The 21004-nt window shown below is 40.7% G+C and overlaps 1 protein-coding gene across 1 annotated transcript in view; it reads right to left on the reverse strand.

Annotated features, from left to right (window-relative positions):
• Positions 1 to 220: 220 nt before the first annotated feature.
• zrsr2 (zinc finger (CCCH type), RNA-binding motif and serine/arginine rich 2) overlaps positions 221 to 21004 on the reverse strand; it is a 33123-nt gene continuing 12339 nt past the window's right edge. Inside the window, exons 7-12 of the mRNA XM_048603198.1 lie at positions 17718 to 17833; positions 13835 to 14048; positions 12253 to 12308; positions 11379 to 11488; positions 3644 to 4565; positions 221 to 551 (exon numbers count right to left, since the gene is read on the reverse strand). Coding sequence (XP_048459155.1) covers positions 3646 to 4565; positions 11379 to 11488; positions 12253 to 12308; positions 13835 to 14048; positions 17718 to 17833 — 1416 coding nt within the window. The 3' untranslated portion in view covers positions 221 to 551; positions 3644 to 3645. The remainder of the gene's footprint in view (positions 552 to 3643; positions 4566 to 11378; positions 11489 to 12252; positions 12309 to 13834; positions 14049 to 17717; positions 17834 to 21004) is intronic.

The following is a 21004-nucleotide window of genomic DNA, read 5'->3' on the forward strand; positions in this document are numbered from 1 at the left end:
TGGACATGAGGATCATCAGATCTTTATCCATGGGTTGAGTAGCCTGTCATCCAAAGTGAACAGTAACTTCTCCTTATTCCTCAGCTCTTCCCTCCCACAATGGCCTTGATGGAATTTGAAACTTCACAAAATGCTTCCAAAAGTAAATTCTCAAATCCTGTATTCTGCTTTTACAAAATATTATGATATATACACACAGTATAGCTCATTAACAAAGGTCTCATGTTGGACAGAATGTATAATGCAGATACTGTAAACTGTAGTTGGCCTGATTATTTTGCAGTCAACAAACAAAATAACAATTTGACTACATCAGGCACAGATTACTACCAAGCCACAATTAACTTTAAACTGGCAGTTTTAAGTGCGTGAACTGGTGACAGTTTAATAGTTATCAAAATAAATATAAAATGAAATGTATATAACAGACAAGCGAGAAGTATTATAAATGGAGTTTGTGCATTGTCCCCTTGTGTAGTCTTTCTCAATTTTGTAGTTGATCAATGCAGTTTCACTTTTCACAAGCTTCTAGATTAGGTTCAGTCTCAATTCTGAAATACATAAATTAAAAATAATTACCTTTTAAACACACTTTCCTTCACAATGGAGGATGCAAATAATTTCCTAGAAATAACTGCAAATCAGGAACTGAAAGGAAGTAAGAACTTAAAAGCAATTACAATCACTAGGGAAGAGATTACTGAGAAAACTATTAGAACTAATAACAGGCAAGTCCCTTTGGCCCTGATGGACATCATCCTAGAGTGTTTAAAAAAAAAAAAATGGCTGCTGAGATTGTAGATGCTTTGGGTTTAATTTTCCAATATTCCTTACACTCTAGAAGGATCCCATCAAATTGGAAAATAGCAAATGTGGCTATGTTCAAGAAAGAAGGAAGACGGGAAACTACAGTTCAGTTAACTTAACATCTGTCTCTGGGCAAATGATGGAATCTATTAACGAGGTGATAGCAAGACAAATCAAAAGTCTTAACACATTCAGTCATGTGCACGTGGTTTTGAGAAAGAAAAATAATGTTCATCCAGTGTTTTTAAAGAATTCTTTGAGGAAGTAAAAAAACAGCATAAGGGGAACCTGTAGATGTATTGTAGCTAGATATCAACAAGGTATTTGACAAGGTGCCTCAAAAGGTTAATACTCAAAATATAACAGAGGACTGGTTGGCAAATAGAAAACAGTGTGGAACAGATGGATTATTTTGGGGTTGGCAGGTTGTGACAAGTGGTATGTGCCAAAGTGATCAGGGTCAAGGCCTCAATTATTTACAATTAAATAAACAACAAGGGAGAGTTGTGTATAGTGCACAAGTTTGTCAAAGGATATCACAGGATATAGATCAGTTGCAGATATGGTGGAGAAATGGCAAATGGAGTGTAATCTGATTAAGTGTAAGGTGTTGCACTTTGGGAGATCAAATATTGAGGAAATGTATAACTGTATATGACAGGACTCTTAATGTACAGAGAGATCTTGGGGTCCTAGTCTATAGCTCCCTGAAAGTGTCCACACAAGTAGATAGGATAATAAAGGCAGCGTATGGCATGCTTGCCTTTACTGGTCGGGTGTTGAGTATCAGAGTCAGAAGTGATGTTGCAGCTTTATAAAACTTTGGTTAGGCCGCATTTAAAAGAGTATTGTGTTCAATTCTGGTCACCACATTACAGGAATGATGTGGAGGCTTTGGAGAGGGTGCAGAAGATGCAGAAGAGGTTTACTAGGATGCTGCCTAGATTAGAGGGTATAAGCTATAAGGAGAGACTGGACAAACTAGGGTTGCTTTCTCCACAGCAGCGGAAGCTGAGGGGAAACCTGATAGAAGTCTGTCAAATTATGAGAGGCATAGATAAGGTTGAGTTAGAATCTTTTTCCCAAGCATTGAAATGTCTAATACTAGAGGGCAGCAAAGTAAGAGGGGGAAAGTTCAAGGAAATGTGAAGGGCAAGTCTTTTAAACAGAGTAGTAGGTGCCTGGAATGCACTGCCGGGGGTAGTGGCGGAGGCAGATACATCAGGGATGTTTAAGGGGCTTTAGGTAAGCACATGAATATGCAAGGAAAGGGGGGACATGGACCAAGGGCACGCAGAAGGGATTAATCTGGCGTCATGTCTGGCACAATACTGTGGGCTAAAGGGTCTGTTCCTGTGCTGTACTGTTCTATTTTCTTTGAATGAAGGGACCAACTGTCTGGTAAGTAAATTTGCTGATAATAAAAAGATAGTTAGGAATGTATGTTGTGAAGACTGACATGAGATTGCAAAAGGATAGAGATAGGTTAAGTAAGTGTACAGTTTTGGTCTCCTTATTTAAGAAAGGATGTAAATGTGTTAGAAGCAGTTCAAAGAAGGTTCATTCAACTGAGTGGGGTGGAGTGAAGGGGGTTATTTTGAGGAAAGGTTTGAACAAGCTGGGCCTATAATCATTGGAGTTTATTAGAATTAGAGGTGACCTTATTGAAACAAAGAGATCCTAAGAGGACTTGATAAGGAAATGTTGAAAGGATGTTTCCCACAAGATAGTGGTGAAGAAGAATTCTCTCTCTGAGGGTCATGAGTCTTAGGAACTATCTCTCCCAAGGGGCCACAGTACTTTATGACAGAGGTAGATAGATTCTGGATTTAGAAAGGAGTTAAAAGTAATGGGGTAGGCAGGAATATGGGATTGATGCCACAATCACATAAGCCATGATTTTATTGAGTGGTAGAGCTGATTGGAGGGGCTGAAGGATCTCATCCTGTTCCTAAATGACATGTATGAGCCCCAATTTCATTTCCCTAAAGCTACTGAGATTTGACATGATCACATTGTCTTATCAGAGCTGCTGTAAGTGATTCAGAAGAGCTTACCAACGTGCACGCATTAAGTCTGAAATCCAAGAAAACTTAACTTTAGAAAGGAAGCAATGTTTAATTTGGTATCACAAAGCAATTGTCTTTCAAAATTTAAAAGCTTATTTACAGTCAACAAGAGGTGATCTGTTGATTCACTGAAAGAGCAGCCGTGCTTAATTCTGTAACTCTATACCTTCTATATCATTAAGCACCATTCAATTCCGTTTTACAATTATTCATGGCATCAGCATTTTGGAATTCATTTTTTAACCAACCATTTCAATGAGAAACCTGGTTCCTGTATTCTTGTACTGCACCCACTGAGTTTTAACAATGCTCACCAGTCCCAAAGGTCACTCTTCACTGACTATTCCCCTGTCACTCCCACACCACTTTTGCTGATGTGTATCCCACCATCCACACAGTGCCCCTTCAGTCACCGACCATCTGTCATTCCCACTGAGCCCCTAAACCCCCACAACCCATTTCTTCACTGATGCTGGAATCCCAGTATTCTCATCCGATCTCCATATCAGTGAAAACCTCATGTTTCCTGAACCTCCTTGCACCCTCTGCCAGCATCCCAATTGTCACATGATGAACAGGAACACAGCATTTTACCCAACATCTGTAAAGAAGACATGAAGCTTTTTGTCTCCCGCTCAATAAGACAGATGCAAAAACACCAAAATATCTGTCCTGCTGAGTGCAAGAAGCTCCAGCAACATTCTTTTCTCAGTGATGCTAGAGGTCTGTATTACTATGCAACTGAATGTCTTTAAAAAATAAGTTACCTTCACTGATTTACGGCTTCTGTTTCAGCGGTCTCTTCTAGTTTGGCAGGCACTGTTAAATCACTCGCTGAGCTCTTTGTGCTTGGAGAAGTGGAGAGGCCTCGTGCTTCAGGATCATGTGCTGGGATTTGTGCATCCTTTTCTAATTGACTAACTGGAGAGTTCTTGTGCTCATCATCCTGCCTCTTTGTTTTGGAGCCTTTCGATTTACCGTCAGCCTTGCTCTTGGCTTTCTTCTCTTTCTTTGCTCTCTTTTTGCTTTTTTTGTCCTTGTTTTCAGACTCTCTTTTCCTTTTCCTATTCCATCTAAGAGGGCTTCTACTTCTGGATCGTGGTTTACTTTTACTTCTGCTTCGTGATCGCTCTGTCCCCAATCCCCTGCTGCCAGACCGGTCTCTGCTTGTCCTTTTACTTCGGCTTCTGGATCTAGATTTACTCCTGCTCAATGATCGTTCTTCACTTATGCTCCTTGACCTACACCTACTTCCATCTCTGCTTCTCGATCTCCTTCTCTCTCCGCTTCTGCTTCGAGACCTCTGAGATCTGCGTGTTTCTTTACTCTGGCTTCTACGGTACCTCTCTCTGCTTCGTGATCTTTTTCTGTCCTGACTTTTACTCCTGGACCTCTGTAAGCGTCTCCTATCTTTGCTCCTGCTTCGTTTTCGTTTCCTTTCAGACTCTCCAGACCTTCTATGTGTCTTGTCTGGACTACAGCTGTACCGCCTCCTGGATCGACTGTGGTAATCGTGACGATAGCTTGTTCTTTCACGCCTCTCAAAGTATTTACTAGAGTAGGATTTGGTCCTATCTGGTGATATGTAAAGGTCTCGGTCAGCCTCCCAGAACTCGCTGTTAGGATTCCTGAACACATGGAGAAAATTGCAGTGTTTTCCTCTGGGGCATTTGCGTCTTTCGTAGAGTCCTGTTAACAGAGTTAATTAAACTTTTGCAAAAGGTTACTGGCACCTGATGCCATTCAATTAGCAACAAACTGATTTCACATCATGAAACTGAAATCTCCTATAAAAGACTAGAGACTAATACCTATTAACTCAGGCAGCCAGAGAGATTGGCAGATTCAATGAAGCAAATTTGGATTATAGGTTTATAGACTCTAGTCCAGAAGAACAATTCACTTGGTCCCACTCTCGAGCCTTTTGTCTGTAACCCTGCAAATATTCAATCTCATTGATAACCCAATTCCATTTTGAAATCCATGATTAACCCTGCCAACATCACACCCTCAGGCAATGCATTCCAGATCCTATCCATTCACTACATAAAAACACTTTTTTCCTATTTCCTTTGATGAAAGAATCAAACACTTTTAATCTGCATCCTTGAGTTCTCTATCCTTTCAGTCACGGGAACAGACTCTCACTATCTGTTCTATCCTGAACCTTCCTCATTTTGAACACCTCAATCAAATTTTTGAAGGACAGGCATGAAGGGCAAGGTGGTGGGGTAGCATTATTAGTACAGGATGGAATAAGTACAAGAGCAAGAAATGATCTTGGATCAGAAGACGTGGAGGTTATAAACAGAAAGGGGAAGACAACACTAGTAAAAGTCTATAAGCTCCCTAACAGTAGCTATACAGTGGGCCAGAGAATAAATCAGGAGACAATGAGGTTTTGTTAAAAAAAGGTAGTACATCATCACGGGAGATTTTAATTTTAACATGGGTTAGGAGAGTCAGATTGATAAAGGTAGCCACCAAGAATTCATAGTTCGTATGAATTCATATTTGGGACGATCTCCTAGAACAAGAGTTTGTGGATCGGAGCTGGGATCAGGCCATCTTGGATTTGGTGATGTGTAATGAAGCAGGTTTAAGAAAGGATGTCAAAGTAAAAGATTCCATAGGAAACGGTGAGCATATGCAAGGAGTTTGTCTGGTAAGGCAGATAAACCTACAGCATGGATCAGTATGTGGGAATGTAATATTGCTGCAGTCACTGAGACATGGTTGAAGGGAGGGCATGACTGGCAGCTCAACATTCCAGGGTACAGAAGTTTCAGGCATGATGGTGAGACGGGAGAGATGTGGGAGAAATGCATTATTGATTCAGGAAACCATCATTACAGTAATGAGGGAGGAATGTCCTAGAAGGCACTTCAAATGAGGCCATCTGAGTACAGCTTTGAAATAAAAAAGGGCGATTACTTGGCTGGGATTCTACTACAGGCCTCCCAACAGTCATAGGGAGATGGAAGAGCAGATATGTGGGCAAATCACAGAAAGGTGTGAGAGGAATAGGGTTATGGTTGTCGGGGATTTCAACTGAAAGGATTAGACTGGGTGCATCCAGAAAAGCTGCTCGCACCAGTCTGTGGATAGTCCTACTAGAGTTGTGGCAATGCTATACCTAATCATAAGGAATGAAGCTGTTCAAGTGAAGATTCAGTGGGCCAGCATTTTGGGGATAGTGACCATAACTTTGTAAATTTCAAAGTTATTATGGAAAGGGATAAGGTGGTGAGGAAACTGGGGGAAAGCTAACTTCAATGTCATTATACAGGATCTGGCAAACATCGACTAGGAGCGACTGCTGTAGTTAAATCTACATTTGGAAAGTGGAACAAAAACAGAAATTGCTGGAAAGGCTGAGCGGGTCTGGCAGCATCTGTGGAGAGAAATCAGAGTTAACATTTCCGATCCAGTGACCTGTCCTCAGAACCAAACCCAAAACATTAACTCTGATTTCAGTTCACAGATGCTGCCAGATCTGCTGAGCTTTTAGAGCAATTTCTGTGTCTGCTTCTGATTTACAGCACCCACAGTTCTTTTGGTTTTTATTTGGAATGTGCAAGTCTTTTGGGCTAGCGTGTTCACCTAAGAGTGAAGGACAAGGACAGCAAGTCCACTGAACCCTGGATCAAGGGATACAGAAAAAGGATGAAGCATATGTTAACATTAAAAACAAGAGAGGCCCTTCAGAAGTAAAGAGAGTGTAAGAGGTTGCTTGAAAAGGAAATTAGCTGGGCAAAGAAGGGCCACGAAATACCTCTGGCAGATGGTACCGAGAAAAACCTCAATGATTTTTATAAGTATATTAAGGGTAAGAGAATTCCCATGGAAAAAGTGAGACCTATTAGGGACAAAAAGGACAACCTGTGCATGGAGCCAGAGGACGTGGGTGAGATCATAACTGACTATTTCTCGTCTGTATTCACAAAGGAGAAAGACATTGTAGTAACGGATTTCATTTGGAATGGTGAGGTTCTAGAACATGTTAAGACTAATAAGGAAGGGGCATTAGATGTTTTAGCTGGCATAAAGGTGCACAAATCCCCAGGTTTGATTAGATGTGTCCTAGGCTGTTCTTTTTTGGGGGGGGTGGGGGCGCAAGGAATTAGATTGCTGAGGCCCTGGCAGATATTTAGTACTTCGCTGGCCACAGGCGAAGTGCCAGATGACAGGACGATGGCTAATGTGGTTCCTTTTCAAGGAGGACAGGAGGGATAGGCCAGGTAATTACAGACCAGTGATAGGGGAATTATTGGGAAAAATTCTGAGGACAGCATTAAACAACACAGAAATTCAGGGATAATCAGCATGGATTTGTTAGAGAGAGATCTTGTCTGACTATTTTAATTGAGTTTTCTGAAAAAATTACTAATTCATTCATGAGGTTAATGGAGTTGATGTGGTTTACATGGACTTCAGTAAAGCCTTTGACAAGGCCCCACATGAAAGGCTGTTCCAAAAAGTAAAAGCCCATGGAATCTAAGGCAAGTTGGATCCCAAACTGGCTTACAAACAGGAGGCAAAGGGTGATGATGGAGGGTTGTTTTTGTGATCGGAAGTCAGTGACCAGTGGTGTACCACAGGGATTGCTGCTGGGACGCTTGTTGTTTGTTATTTACATTGACAAATTGGATGTGAATGTAGAAGGTATAACTAGTAAGTTTGCAAATGACATGAAAATTGCTGGTGTTGTTGATAGTGAGGAGGATGGTCTCAGGATACAGTCTGATACTGATCAACTAGTAAACTGGGCAGAGCAATGACAGATGGAATTTGATCCTGATAAGTGTGAGGTGTTACATTGTGGGAAGTCTAATAAGGGAAAGATATACACAATGAGGGGCACTTAGGAGCACAAATCCATAGATCCCTGAAGGTGTCAGCACCTTCAGGGTGGTGAAGAAGGCATACGGGATGCTTGTCTTCATTAGCCAAGGTGTAGAATATAGGAGCAAAGAAGTTGTTACAACTTTATAACTCATTGGTTAGGCCACGAGAATACTGTGTGCAGTTCTGGTTGCCACACTATCAGAAGGACGTGGTTACATTGGAGAGGGTGCAGAGGAGATTCATCAGGATGTTCCCTAGGATGGAAAGTTTCAGTTATGAGGACAGACTGGGAGATAGTAAGAACTGCCAATGCTGGAGTCAGAGATAACACAGTGTGGAGCTGGAGGAACACAGCAGGCCAGGCAGTATTAGAGGAGCAGGAAAGCAGGTCGGAACCCTTCTTCAGAAATTTCTGAAGGAAATGACGAAGGAAAACTGAAAATGAGGTAATCAAATCTAATGGACCCCAGAGTTTAAGTACCAGGTTGGAAAACACAACAGCGCTTCATTGGAGGCTGCACTGATGTTACCGAGTAGGGTAACAAAACGTCTGCGAACTAACGAACTAGCTCAGAGAGCGAACCAACCACAGCATCCACAACCTGAGCTACAAATCTACTCAAGAACCTTAAACAGTATAAAGGCAGTAGGAGTACACTTAAGGTGGAAATCAGGAGGGCAAAAAGCGTTGAAGAGAATCCAAAGGGATTCTACAAATACATAAATGACAAAAGAGTAACTAGAGAGAATAGGGCCCCTTAAAGATCAGCAAGGCCATCTATGTGTGGAACTGCAGGAGATGGGGGAAATACTAAATGAGTATTTTGCATCAGTGTTCATTGTGGAGAAGGATATGGAAGGTATAGAACGTGGGGAAATAAATAGCGGCATCTTGAAAAATGTCCGTATTACAGATGATCTAGCCACCACCCTTGTCATTCATTCAATGGTGTTACCATCAATATCCTCGGGGTTACCAACTACACTCCCCATAAACACAGTTACTACAAGGACAGGTCAGAGGCTAAGAATACTGGGCACAAGAATAAAAGGCACAAGGGTAAGAGTGTGATAGAATACTCCCCCCATTTGCCTGGATGAGTCCAGCTACACAATACTTCAAGTTTGACACAATCCAGGACAGGTCAGCCTGGTTGATTGGCACCACATGCACAAATATCCATTCCCTCCACCACTGCCGCTCAGTAGCAGTGCCAAATGGCCAAATATCCTTAGACAGCATCTTCTCAACCCACAGCCACTACTATCTGCTTAGAGTTTGCATGTTCTCCCCATGTCTGCTTGGGTTTCGACTGGGTGCTCTAGTTTCCTCCCACAGTCCAAGATGTGCAGGTCAGGTGGATTAGCTATGCTAAATTGTCCCACAGTGTCCAAGAATGTGCAGGCTAGATGGGTTATGGGGATAGGATGGGAGGTGAGTCTGGGTGAGATGATCTTCAGAGGGTCAGTACAGACCCGACAGGCTGAACAGCCTCTTTCTGCACTTGTGAGGATTCTATGATCTTTTCAATTCTATGACCTAGAAGGACAAGGGCAGCAGATACACGGTAACCTACAACCTGTGAGAACTGGCAGCATGGACAAATTGGGCCGAATGGCCTGTTTCCATGCTGAAGGAAATATATCACCGTTCCTTCACTGTTGCTCAATCAAAATCCTGGAATTCCATCCCTAAACGGAATTGTATGTGTACCTACTGCATGTGGGCTGCAGCAGTTCAAGAAGAAAGGTCAACACCACCTTCTCAAGCTCAACTAGGGAGGGGCAATAGATGCTGCTTCAGCCAGTGACATCTGCATCCCACGAGTGAATTTTAAAAATACTTGATGTTTTTATTGCCTTTTCAAGGTTTTGTCTCAGGAAACCTAGATGTGGAGGTGTAAGGTTGCTTTTCAGACCGGAGGTCTGTGACCAGTGGTGTGCCACAAGGATTGATGCTGGGTCCACTGCTTTTTGTTATTTATATAAATGATTTGGATGTGAACATAGGAGATATGGTTAGTAAGTTTGAAGACAACATTAAAAGTAGAGGTGTAGTGGACAGCGAACAAGGTTACCTCAGAGTCCAACAGGATTTTGATCAGACAGGCCAATGGGCCAAGGAGTGGAAGATGGAGTTTAATTTAGATAAATGTGAGGTGCTGCATTTTGGAAAGGCAAATCAGGGCAAGACTTACACACTTAATGGTAAGGTCCTGGGGATTGTTGCTGAACCTTGGAGTGCAAGCTCACAGTTCCTTGAATGTGGAGTCGCAGAAAGATAGGATAGTGAAGAAGGTGTTTGGTATGCTTGCCTTTATTGGGTCAGTGCATGGAGTATAGGAGTTGGGAGGTCATGTTGTGGCTATACAGGACATTGGTTAGGGCACTTGAATGGTTTGTGCAGAAATAGCCCAGGTCTCTACGTGCCTGCACTCCCTTCAGAACTTGACCCTTTGTTTTATATTGCCCCTCTTACCAGGATGAGGAACTTTCCTGGAATTACCCAAGACCACCCTGCAAAGTGACCTTTTATCCTGCAGCCAGATGAGGATTCCTGGGAGGCATGTTCTGGATTACTTTGGTTGGTGCAGGCTTCGTTTCTGCGCTTACAAGTTTGTGGTGTATTTCTAGGGCAAGGTGCACTGACAGGGACCAGCCAGTGACCCTCCCTTCTCTCTCCCTCCAACACAGTAATTATTTTCTTAATCAATACTGCTACCATATGCCCTTTATTTCCTGGATAACTTCAAACCTGCAACATTTAATACTCAGTTCTGCTCCCTTTTGAACCAGATCTCCATCACTGTTGCAACATCATAATTCCATGTGACTGCTCACAAACACGGATCTTACTTCCAGCACTGCATTTATATCCATACTCTAAACCTGAATTAGACTCTAATAAAAACTGAAAGAACTGTAGATGCTGTAAATCAGGAACAAAAGCAGAAATTGCTGGAAAAGCCCAGCAGGTTTGGCAGCATCTGTGAAGAAAAAGTCAGAGTTAATGTTTCAGGTCCAGTGGCCCTTACTCAAAACAAGGAATTAGACTTTATTGCACTTCCTTATCTGATACCATCTAATATTTAACAATGCCTTACTGCAGTGCCATCTTGTTTACCACTCCTAATGTTACATCCCCATAGAGTCATACAGCATGGAAACAAATCCTTCGGTCCAATCAGTCCATGCCAATATCCCTCCAAATCTTTCCTATTCTATCTAAGTATATTTTAAACGTTGTAACTGTACTCGCATCCATCACTTCCTCAGGATGTTCATTTCACATGCAAACCACCGTCTGTGTAAAAAAAAAATTACCCCTCATGTCTTTTTTAAAAAATCTCTCTTCTCTCATGTTAAAAATATGCCCCTAATCTTGAAATCACCCATCCTGATTCCTGTCTTGCTGTCAAGTTATTTTAAACCCTGTTCTAGACCCCTAGCAAACTGCTGTGTGAGGACACTGCAGTATATTAGAACAAGACAGAATCAAAGGCAAGGCTGGATAGCAAAAAGCATATTTTTTCATTAATCTTTTGACTAACCATTGCAAATGTGCAATTACCAAATATGCAATTGAGTTAAACCGATAAATGCACTGACATATTAAATGACCAATTTAAAATTAAAAATGTATTGAGAACAAACCACATATTGCTGTTTTCCATCGAGTGACAGGTGAAAATTCACACTGCAACTGTTTTCCTGCATACCAACGTCCATTGAAAAGTGCAAAGGCCTGTTGGCATTCCTCCTCTCTATGGTAAAACACAAGCAATTGGCTGTTAGCAACAAAGCAGCAGCAAAGAATGAACTAGGTAGAAATCTATACATAGTTTGCAGTAGTTCAATCATCAGAGTATACTGCAGAGGCATAGAATATGAAGCTTCATATCCCATTGCCAATCTGATGTCTTATGGTGGAGTGGAAGTTTGCAAGGAGTGGCCTAATTCACAGTGGTGAATGCAACTCTGACTATCGCTGAGAAGTACGGAAAAGGATTGAGGTGGGAAGAGTGGAACAGAGAAGTGCGACATGGCAAGAAAGGGATGACATACAGATAATTCAAAGAATTTAAAAACATTTTGAGAAAAGCCTTTCTGAGCTATAGTTTCTCCACTTGGCTCCCACCACAGATAAAAAACTTCACAGGTTTGAAGCCCCACATCAGATACTACCAGGCCAAACCCGGTTGTACTCCCAGTATCATAACGAGCAAGTGCTGCATGATCTGAGGTGAGATGGTTCAGACAAGCGAGGTCCCATCTGCTTGTATACATGGATCTAAAAGATCCTATGGCACTATTTGTAAAATCTTCCAGCATCCTAGCCAACACTATCCCTCAACCAATCGATGACTTATCTCAGTTTAGTCCATGAGCCCCTCGCTGTACAGAACTTGCTTACCTGATAGTGACTACAAAATAATGTTAGTGGTTGTGAAATGTCTTGGGATATAAAAGACGCTAAGTAAATCCAAAAGTCTAAACTCAATGCAGAACAGCATAGAAACAGACTTACTTTTGATACTGGACATACACATTTCCTCTGAGATGTGGCTCATAGTTGCAACTAACCTGGAAAATGTATAATATTGATAATTAATTTTGTAGCTTTGTGTGTTTAAACCTGACATTATTTGATATACAGCTCCTAATATGGTACATTTTGTCTTTTACAAACGGGTTTTGCTCTATTTAAGGGTTAGTGTTTAACTGAGATATACTGATTCTTCAATCTTAGTTTTGGATCTCAATCAGACTTGGCAGAAGAAAATCCTAAGAAAAGCCTAGAACAAGATGCGTTTCTGAAACAGGAATTGTTTGAAAGCTATTACTTATGCAAAAACATAAAATTTGCTTTTGATCAATATGGACACTTGCCAAGTAAAAATTGCAAATCCAGGTGTATAGCTCCAAACGGCAAAAAAACACTGTTATGAAGCTGACTTTCTGAGAGGGTTGTGTTTTAAAATTGAGAACTCTGGAAACACCCCAGCTCAGAGACATGTCTGAGAGATCTGGTTGACATGGGAAGAGAAAATCAAATGGAAACCATCGAAATTTCAAGCATCACTCTTCATGCCTTTACACAGTAATTCTTGGAAAAAAAAAACACAGCTGTTTTTTGAAATATGAGGATGAGACAAAGCAGCCAGCGTTATAGAAGAAAGAGGACTTTTTAAGTTAACAATCAAACAGTATGCTTGGGAGAATTTGCCTTCAGTTGAGAGAGAACGGACAGGACCTATGAAGCAAAGAATTTAAGGAATAAAGAGTCAATTTAAGTGGCCCTATTGGTAAAAACTGGAGCTGAAGACTTGGGCTGAGCGGAATGACTTACAAAAGGTACTGGATGTTTTGACCTGGGGTGTTAAGAAGTGAGAGGCTGGTGGAGAGGTGGGAATCCTGGAATATCTGCTCTTGGAATGGCTTCTTATTTGTAAGTCGTGATGCACCGTGACAGGGTTGGTAAGATGCACATTCATTGTATTAGTTCATGTAAAAGTACCTTCTAGCTTGGTGCATTAGTTGTTTGTTAAGTAATACTTTGACCTTTGGTTACTTCCACTAGTCACTGCGAAATGCATTTCATTTTGAAAGTTATTAGACTCCACAGGGATTGTAATAATAGTGAACATCTTAAATTTGGGAAGAATACATAGAAACTTATAGCTTGCTACAGTAGATAAGAGTTGCCCGAACAATTTACAATTTAATGTGAAAGACAACTGCATTAATACTGCGATTACAGTTAAATCCTGAGCAAGTTCGCCTAATAACTGTCTCTCTTCAAGTGCACAAGAAGTTGAATTTGAGTAGGCTTCGCATGGAGTGATGTTTCCACTGGGGTGGGGAGTCTGAAATTGGGGGCCATTAAATAAGATGGTGACTAATAAAACCATGAAAATTCTGGGAGAAGATCTTTAAGCAAATAGCAACAATATACATAAAGGGGAAGGGAAATAAATGTTTGGGGGAAGAAGTGCTTGTAAGATATGCTGATAGGGCAAAATCAAGGGGCTTATTCCAAGCAGAAACATTCAAATGTTTACAACTGTAAATTATTTATAATATGAAGCATAAATGAATTTATAAAGTACCTTAAATTGTATCACTTTCCCAACGCTCTTAAATTCAGGCAGTACATCCTCATAGAATTCCACAAACTGCTGGTAAATGTCCTCCTCACTGTGCTCCAGCCCAGAATCTGTATCATAATCATCACGCCTACTCTCCTCCATCCCGAAGGTAATGAACATGGCTCGGATAAGGAGGGTCTGACTTGATGCTGGGTATACATGTTTACGGGAACATCTGTAAGAAATAAATGAACAATTCTGTTATACGAAGACAGCCAAGGGATAACAGTGTGAATTATCACAGAATTTCCAGTTCCAAACTAATGGTGTCCAACCCAACCATCTACTACTTTAAAATGGTAATTAGCATCACATGATGAATTGGTTTGTATAATCATTACACAAGTGAACCCCGGTAGGCATCTTATTTTTGTGGTGGGTACAGCAATTTAGATTACAGAATACACACAAATATACTTAGCAACATGGAGTCCATTCAGCCCCTCAAGACTGTTAACCATAATGAGATCACAATGATCTGTATTTGACTCTGTTCACCAGCCTTTCCTTCAAATATGTTGACTTTAGTCCTGAAAGCTTTGAGTGATCCCAGAGCCCACAGTCCATTAGGAGAGAGTTATAGATTTCCACTTTCCTTTGTCAGAGAGATAATGGTGATTTTATCCCTCAATGGATTAGCTATCCTTTTATGTTTAAGCCCTGATTATCTGGATTCCCTGTCCCAGAACAAACAGTTTCACTGTTCTCAATCTTCTATTCAGTCTCAATCTTCTATTTTGTTTCCCCTTTGAAGTAAAAGTGACCATGTTCATCATCTGGGGTGCTGGGCAGGGCTCCAGTGGGCACATACATAACTGCTAGGGCTGAACCGTTTCCCAAAAAGTCCAGATTCTGCTGCAAATAAGACCAGATGCTGCAGATGATGAAGTTTTGGACAGGTAGCTGGATTAGGATTTCCTCGGCTGGTTTTCTCTCTGTATCCTGTAAGCACTTGCTTTTAAAGAAAGCTGCACCATTTTTTATTTGTTTAACTTCTCCCAAGACTCAAAATTGATTTCAAAACTCCCAAGATCGTAGTTCAAAGAGATACAAGATACTTGGCTGAATCAGAAAGCAGATGAACATCAGTCGTATGTAGACCACAAAGTCTAGAAGAGATTCTGCGATGCTGTACGACTAGTTCATCATCAAATCCTTGGCGTGGCCAGGTCATCACTACTCACAGAAAATGAGGAACAAGCACGTTAACCACCTCCTCAATCAGCCCTGACCCATTATTGAAGAAGCAACCGACTAGCTGCCATAGCTTGCCGTCAACCGCCTTCTGGAGTTCCATATAGATGTATCCAGCTTGTTAGTGAGTTAAGATAGACATATATGACTCCACTTCCAACATTTTTTCAGGTAACACATGCTGTGGATAAAGAGGCACCAGTAATGTATGGTACTTAGGTGGCATAGTGGCTCAGTGGTTAGCACTGCCGCCTCACAGCGCCAGGGACCAGGGTTCAATTCCAGTCTTGGGTGACTGTCTGTATGGAGTCTGCACATTCTCCCTGTTTCTGTGTGGGTTTCCTCTAGGTGCTCCAGTTTCCTCTCACAGTCAAAAGGTGTGCAGTTTGGCTGAATTGGCCATGCTAAATTGCCCCGTAGTATCCAGGGATCTGAGCCATGGTAATTACAGGGAAGGAGTGGGGCACTGTATCTGGGTGGGATGCAGGGACGGTGCAGTCTCGATGGGTTGAACAGTGTCCATCCGCACTGTAGGGATTTTATATTGGCATGGAAGATTAGCTACTTAACAGGGAGTAGATATTAGGCATAAAAGGGTGTTTTCCAGCTTGCCAAGATGTATTTAGTGATGTACCAGAGGGACCAGCGCTGCTATATCAACTTTATATAAATGACTTGGATGAAGTGACTAAAGCCAACTTTGTCCATTTTGGCAAGAAGAGTAAAAATGTATAATATCAAATGGTTTGATATTCCACAGCTCTGAGATTCAGAGAGGTCTAGATGTCCTTGTGTGTGAATCGTAAAAGACTGGTATGCAGGTAGAGCAAGTAATTAGAAAAGCTAACAGAAAGTAATCACTGAATGTGAAGGATATAGAATACAAACGTAGGGAGATTATGCTTCAATTATACAAGGCAGTGGTGAGATTGCAGGGGATAAACTACACAGTATTGGCCACCTTATTTAAGAAAATACTAAATGCATTGGAGGCAGTTCAGAGAATATTATTTAGTGGATTAATACCATGGGTTATCTTGTGACGACAGGTTAGACTTGTATCAGCTGATGTTCAGAAGAATAGGACAATCGAATTGAAACAAACAAAATCCTGAGCGGTCTCAACAGGGTAGATGTGCACAGAATCTATAACCAGGGTCAGCCACTTAAAACAGATTTTAGGTTAATTATTTGGAACTCTATTCCTGAAAAGCTATTGGAAGTAAAGTTCTTGAATATTTTTAACATGGGGTGGTGGGATTCTTGACAAGCAAGGGAATGAAAAGTTATCAGGAGTGGTAAGAATGTGAATCTGAGGTTACAATTAGATCAGCCATGATCATATTAAATCATGGAACAGACTGGAGGGAGCCTCCTCCTGCTCCTTGTTTATCTGTTTGTATCTTGAGTCACTGATGCCACTTGTTGAGTTTCCATAACACCACAAATTATTCAATGTTAATCATATTCAAATTAAACATTTGCTGCCATGTAAAATAACCAATCTAATTATTCAGCATTCTAACTTCTCAGTGACCTCTCTAAAAACAGCAATAAATGGGCTAGAATCAGAGCTGATGCCTAAACTGACAACTAATTTTACACCAACATTCTGTACCTCTGAATTTCAAAACACAGTTCACAACTATTCTACAATACCAGGAAGGATATACCTAACCAGGGGTAGTAGGTGCACTTTAAATTATGTCATATCCAGCAATAATATATAGAAATATAGATGCAGCTATATAAAAAAAAAATCCTGAGTCCTAAAAAGAGAAGTGCTGCTGTTTCTGGGCTTCATTTTCACATACCGGAGGTTGTTAACTGAGACACTGAAAAAAAACGAAGTCTTTTAAGACTGATTAAACCTGGAGCCCATGACCTTTAGAAAAGACAATACCAGTGAGATATGGAGCACACACAATAATCGGAATTCCTACCACTGAAGACCAGATTGATCCAAACCTCTGGATGAAAACAAACAATGTCATTGCAGGAATCATTTCAGGCCTTTCAGCTCAGTGACCAAGGGCGTAGAACTCAGAAGCAGAAGTAGGCCATTTGGCCAATCATACCCGCTTCACCATTCAACAAGATCATTGCAGACTTGGTTGTGGTCTCAACTCCACTTTCCCCTCTGCCACTCGATTACCCTAGACTTCCTCGTCAATCAAGATTCTCATTCAGCCTTGAAAAGATTTCATGACCTGTCTCAACTGCTTCTGGGAAGAGAATTCTACAGACTAACCACTCTCAAAAATATGCTTCTCTCATATGTTTCAAAATCTGTTTTATTCTTAAACTGTGTCTCCTAGATGTGGCCTTTCCCACAAGAATTATCTTCCATGATGACAGGTCCCTTGAGGATGCTTTATTATGATCACCTCCCATTCTGCTAAAGTCCAGCAGGTATAAGTCCAAACTGTTCAACCTTTTCTCATAGGTTAAGCCAATGATCCTAGGAATGCTTCAAGAGCACCTTTTCTGATCTGCAGAAATCACTGGAATGGCTTTGAAAGGAAAGCAAATCTTCATCTGGGCAGCAAATCGTATCTTTAACAGGCAGTGGGTGTGCTTTGAACAAAGAGGTAGACACTCTGGTCTTTCTGGAAGCCCAGTTACGTCCAGATTTCAATACTTTTCTCACCTATCACCAAATCTGCAGGATCCAGTCTTCAGAAAGAATGGGCAATATGATTTATCCTTTTCAGTCCCATAATCCTCTGGTGCTTCTGGATTATGCCATGTGCCACCATTCTCCAACTGTTGACAAAGTAAATCACAATTTTAACAAGTTTACAGATTTAAAACACATCAAAAGCTAAAGTAATGCTGAATGGACTGAAATGTAAAGTGACCAGATGAATTGAAAAACATTTGAAGGATGGAAAGCAAGGTATGATGAAAGGAAGTTCCTCAGAATTAACAGGCACAGTGAATAAGGGCTGATTCATTAAATGTTGAACTGCTTGAATATCGTGAACTACACATACACATAAGTGAAGCCCCCCATAGGTTCAATACTAGGAGCATTTCTGTTTTACATTTCACCCATACATTATTGACTGGGAGATACACAGTATCATTTCAGAACCTGCTGGTGACAACAAATTTGGAAGTATAGCAAAAACCGAGAAAGACGGCAATAGATTTTGAAAGGATGTAGGCTGACTGATGGGAAGGGTGGACACATGACAGACAAAATTCAATGCTGAAACATCAGAGTGGATACATTTTGGCAGGAAGTATAAGACAAAATGTGCTAACTGCAAAGTTTTAGAATGAGTACGAGACAGAGAGAGACTGTGTACCAAGTTCTGAAAGATTAATAAATCAGTCAGTCAACGAAGTACATCAGCTCCCACACTTTATAAATAACAGGCAGATACAGATAGAATAGGGATAAGTTAAGCCAGTATAAACACTGGCTCCAATCAACCGGCAGCAATTCTGGTCATCACGCTTTAGGACAAATGGAAAGCCTTTGGAAAAGGTTCAAAGAAGACTTAAAAATACAGCTCCGCAGTTAATGTGGAGAGACTAAAGCTGGGATTGTCCTCCTAATAAGGGAAACGAAGAGGAGATTTAAGAAGGGCTTTAATACAATGAGGGGTTTAGATAATATAGAAATTATTTCAAATGCTTAAATAAGTAAAAATTAGAGACAGATTTAAAGTGATGGACAAGAGACAGGGAGCGACATGAACATGTATCAAGTGGTTAGAATTTGTAATGCGCACAGTCTGGGTGCCCAGTGGAAACAGATTCAAACAGCAGTGATATGAGAAAAGAACAATGGAGGGCAGCTCTTCAAAAGAGTCGCACAGACTTGATGGGTTGAATGGACTCCTGTGCTTTAATATTTCATGCTTTTATGATCTGACTCTGTGGGAAATAATAGCAAAACTTGCAAATGACACAAATTTGAATGTCAAATGATAGGCAAAACTGTGAAACTCTGAAGGAGACATAAGTTGGCCGATAGGTGGTCCATCCACAAACTGTGAAGTAATTTTTTTGAAAGAACAGGAAAACAATAAATTTTTTAATAGTTTACTTTGGATGTATAGAAAGCAAAAAAGAGTTTTGTATTTGTAAATTTAAAAATCCTCAAGGGCTGGCAGAATCAGAGAGATTGGAACATGTACCTGCACAAATCACTGTAGGTGATGGGCAGGTTGAGAAAGCCGTTAATTAAGTATAGAAAATCTTCAGCATTATAAATAGGGCCTTGGAGTGCAAAAGCAACAAGTTTGGTTTTACTCATTTGTGGATTGTGGATATCGTTGGCTGGCCAGCATTTATTGCTCATCCCCAGTTGCCCTTGAAAAGGTGCGTTATGGACCAGACCAGACCCCCAATACATTTTGAGAAGGTAGCCGAGACCCTAGCTTTTTCTTATTTTAAAGGCAGATGTGAAGTGCCATGTTCCAGATATAATGCAACTGGTCAAACTACTCGATGTTAACCAAAACACAATTTATTTAAACACTATGGTTAAAATACAAACAAAAGAAAGAGGAATTAGAACAACTCTATTGGAAAACTTAACCGAATAATAAATACAGTACCTGTTACTGATTAATTGTTCCAATATAGTAACATCTCAAACACACTTGGCAAAAAGGCAAATTCAGACACAGATTCTCACATGCTGTTCTCCAATCCATGAGGGGGAAAAAAGCATCAAGAAAATTCAGAGAAAGGAGTAACTAGGAGACATTCACTGAAATTTCCAACTCTTTTGAGACCCCAAAGGTTTCTGCCTAAAACTCAATCTAAAAACCAGAAAGCCTGGTCTGAGAGAGCTGCTTCCCTTGTTCCAACTTTTAAACAAAACCCAAGGCCTCACAAATTGTTTACTTTCTTAGAGATAGTTTGTTACCTCATGCCTTACAAACTCTTCAAAAAAAAAAACAGGACAAATAGTCTCATAAAGTGACAGCATCATCACAGGGAGTGGTGACCTTAAACCTGTTATAAATAACCTGTTTTAAAGAGGACAGCATGGTATAGTGCTAGTGGATGATACTGCTAACCCAGAACCTCAGGTTTATGCTTTGGGATTCAAATCTAGTCATGGCAACTGGTGGAATGTAAATTTTAAAAAATGGTGACCATGATAACCATCAATTGTCATTGAAAAAAAAACTATCAGGAAACGTCCTTTAAGGAAGGTGACCTTACTTTGTCTGACCTACACGTGACTCCACACTCATAGCAATGTGGTTGTCTTTTAAGTGTCCTCTGAATTGGCTCGCAAAGCACTCAGTTCAGTGGCCTTCTTTGGTACTGTAACCACTTTCTTTCAGGAGATGGAACAATAAAAAAAAAACCCTGAACTTTAATCTGGAGGCACAGAATACAAAAGTATGGCGTATAGGCTGAACTTGCACAAGACCTTAATTGGACTGCTGTCAGTAATACTGTGTGCAGCTTCAGTAATAAATGAGATCATAAAAGTAATGGAAAATATGCTGCATAAACTTCAAGTCTATATAATCCTAACCTTCATTCCTAATTATATCTTCACAAAGTTCGGGCTTCTTTCACTAAAACCGAGATGGTTAGAAGGGTGACCCAAGAAATGTTTTCAAGGTGAAGAAATGGAGGGCAAACAGTGATGGACTGTTTCTAGGAAGAACTGAAGTTAGCTTAAAATGTTCTTTACGTGCTGGACAGCTTGAATCACGTTTGGAGCAGAGAAATCCGTCGCTGAAGCACAGCTTAATATTCTATTGAAAGGGAGTTAGATCAAGAACTATAACTAGTTAAAGGTTCTGGGAAGCAAGCAGGAGGGATAACAGATGAATAAAACAAAGAAATGCAGAAACTGGAAATCTGAAACAAAACCAGAAGTTGTGGAGAAACTTAGCAGGTCTGGCAGAATTGTCCTTCTCTCAACAGTTGCTGCCAGACCTGCTAAGTTTCTCC

This window comes from Rhincodon typus, chromosome 11, assembly GCF_021869965.1.
Source record: "Rhincodon typus isolate 14 chromosome 11, sRhiTyp1.1, whole genome shotgun sequence".
Lineage (NCBI taxonomy): Eukaryota > Metazoa > Chordata > Chondrichthyes > Orectolobiformes > Rhincodontidae > Rhincodon > Rhincodon typus.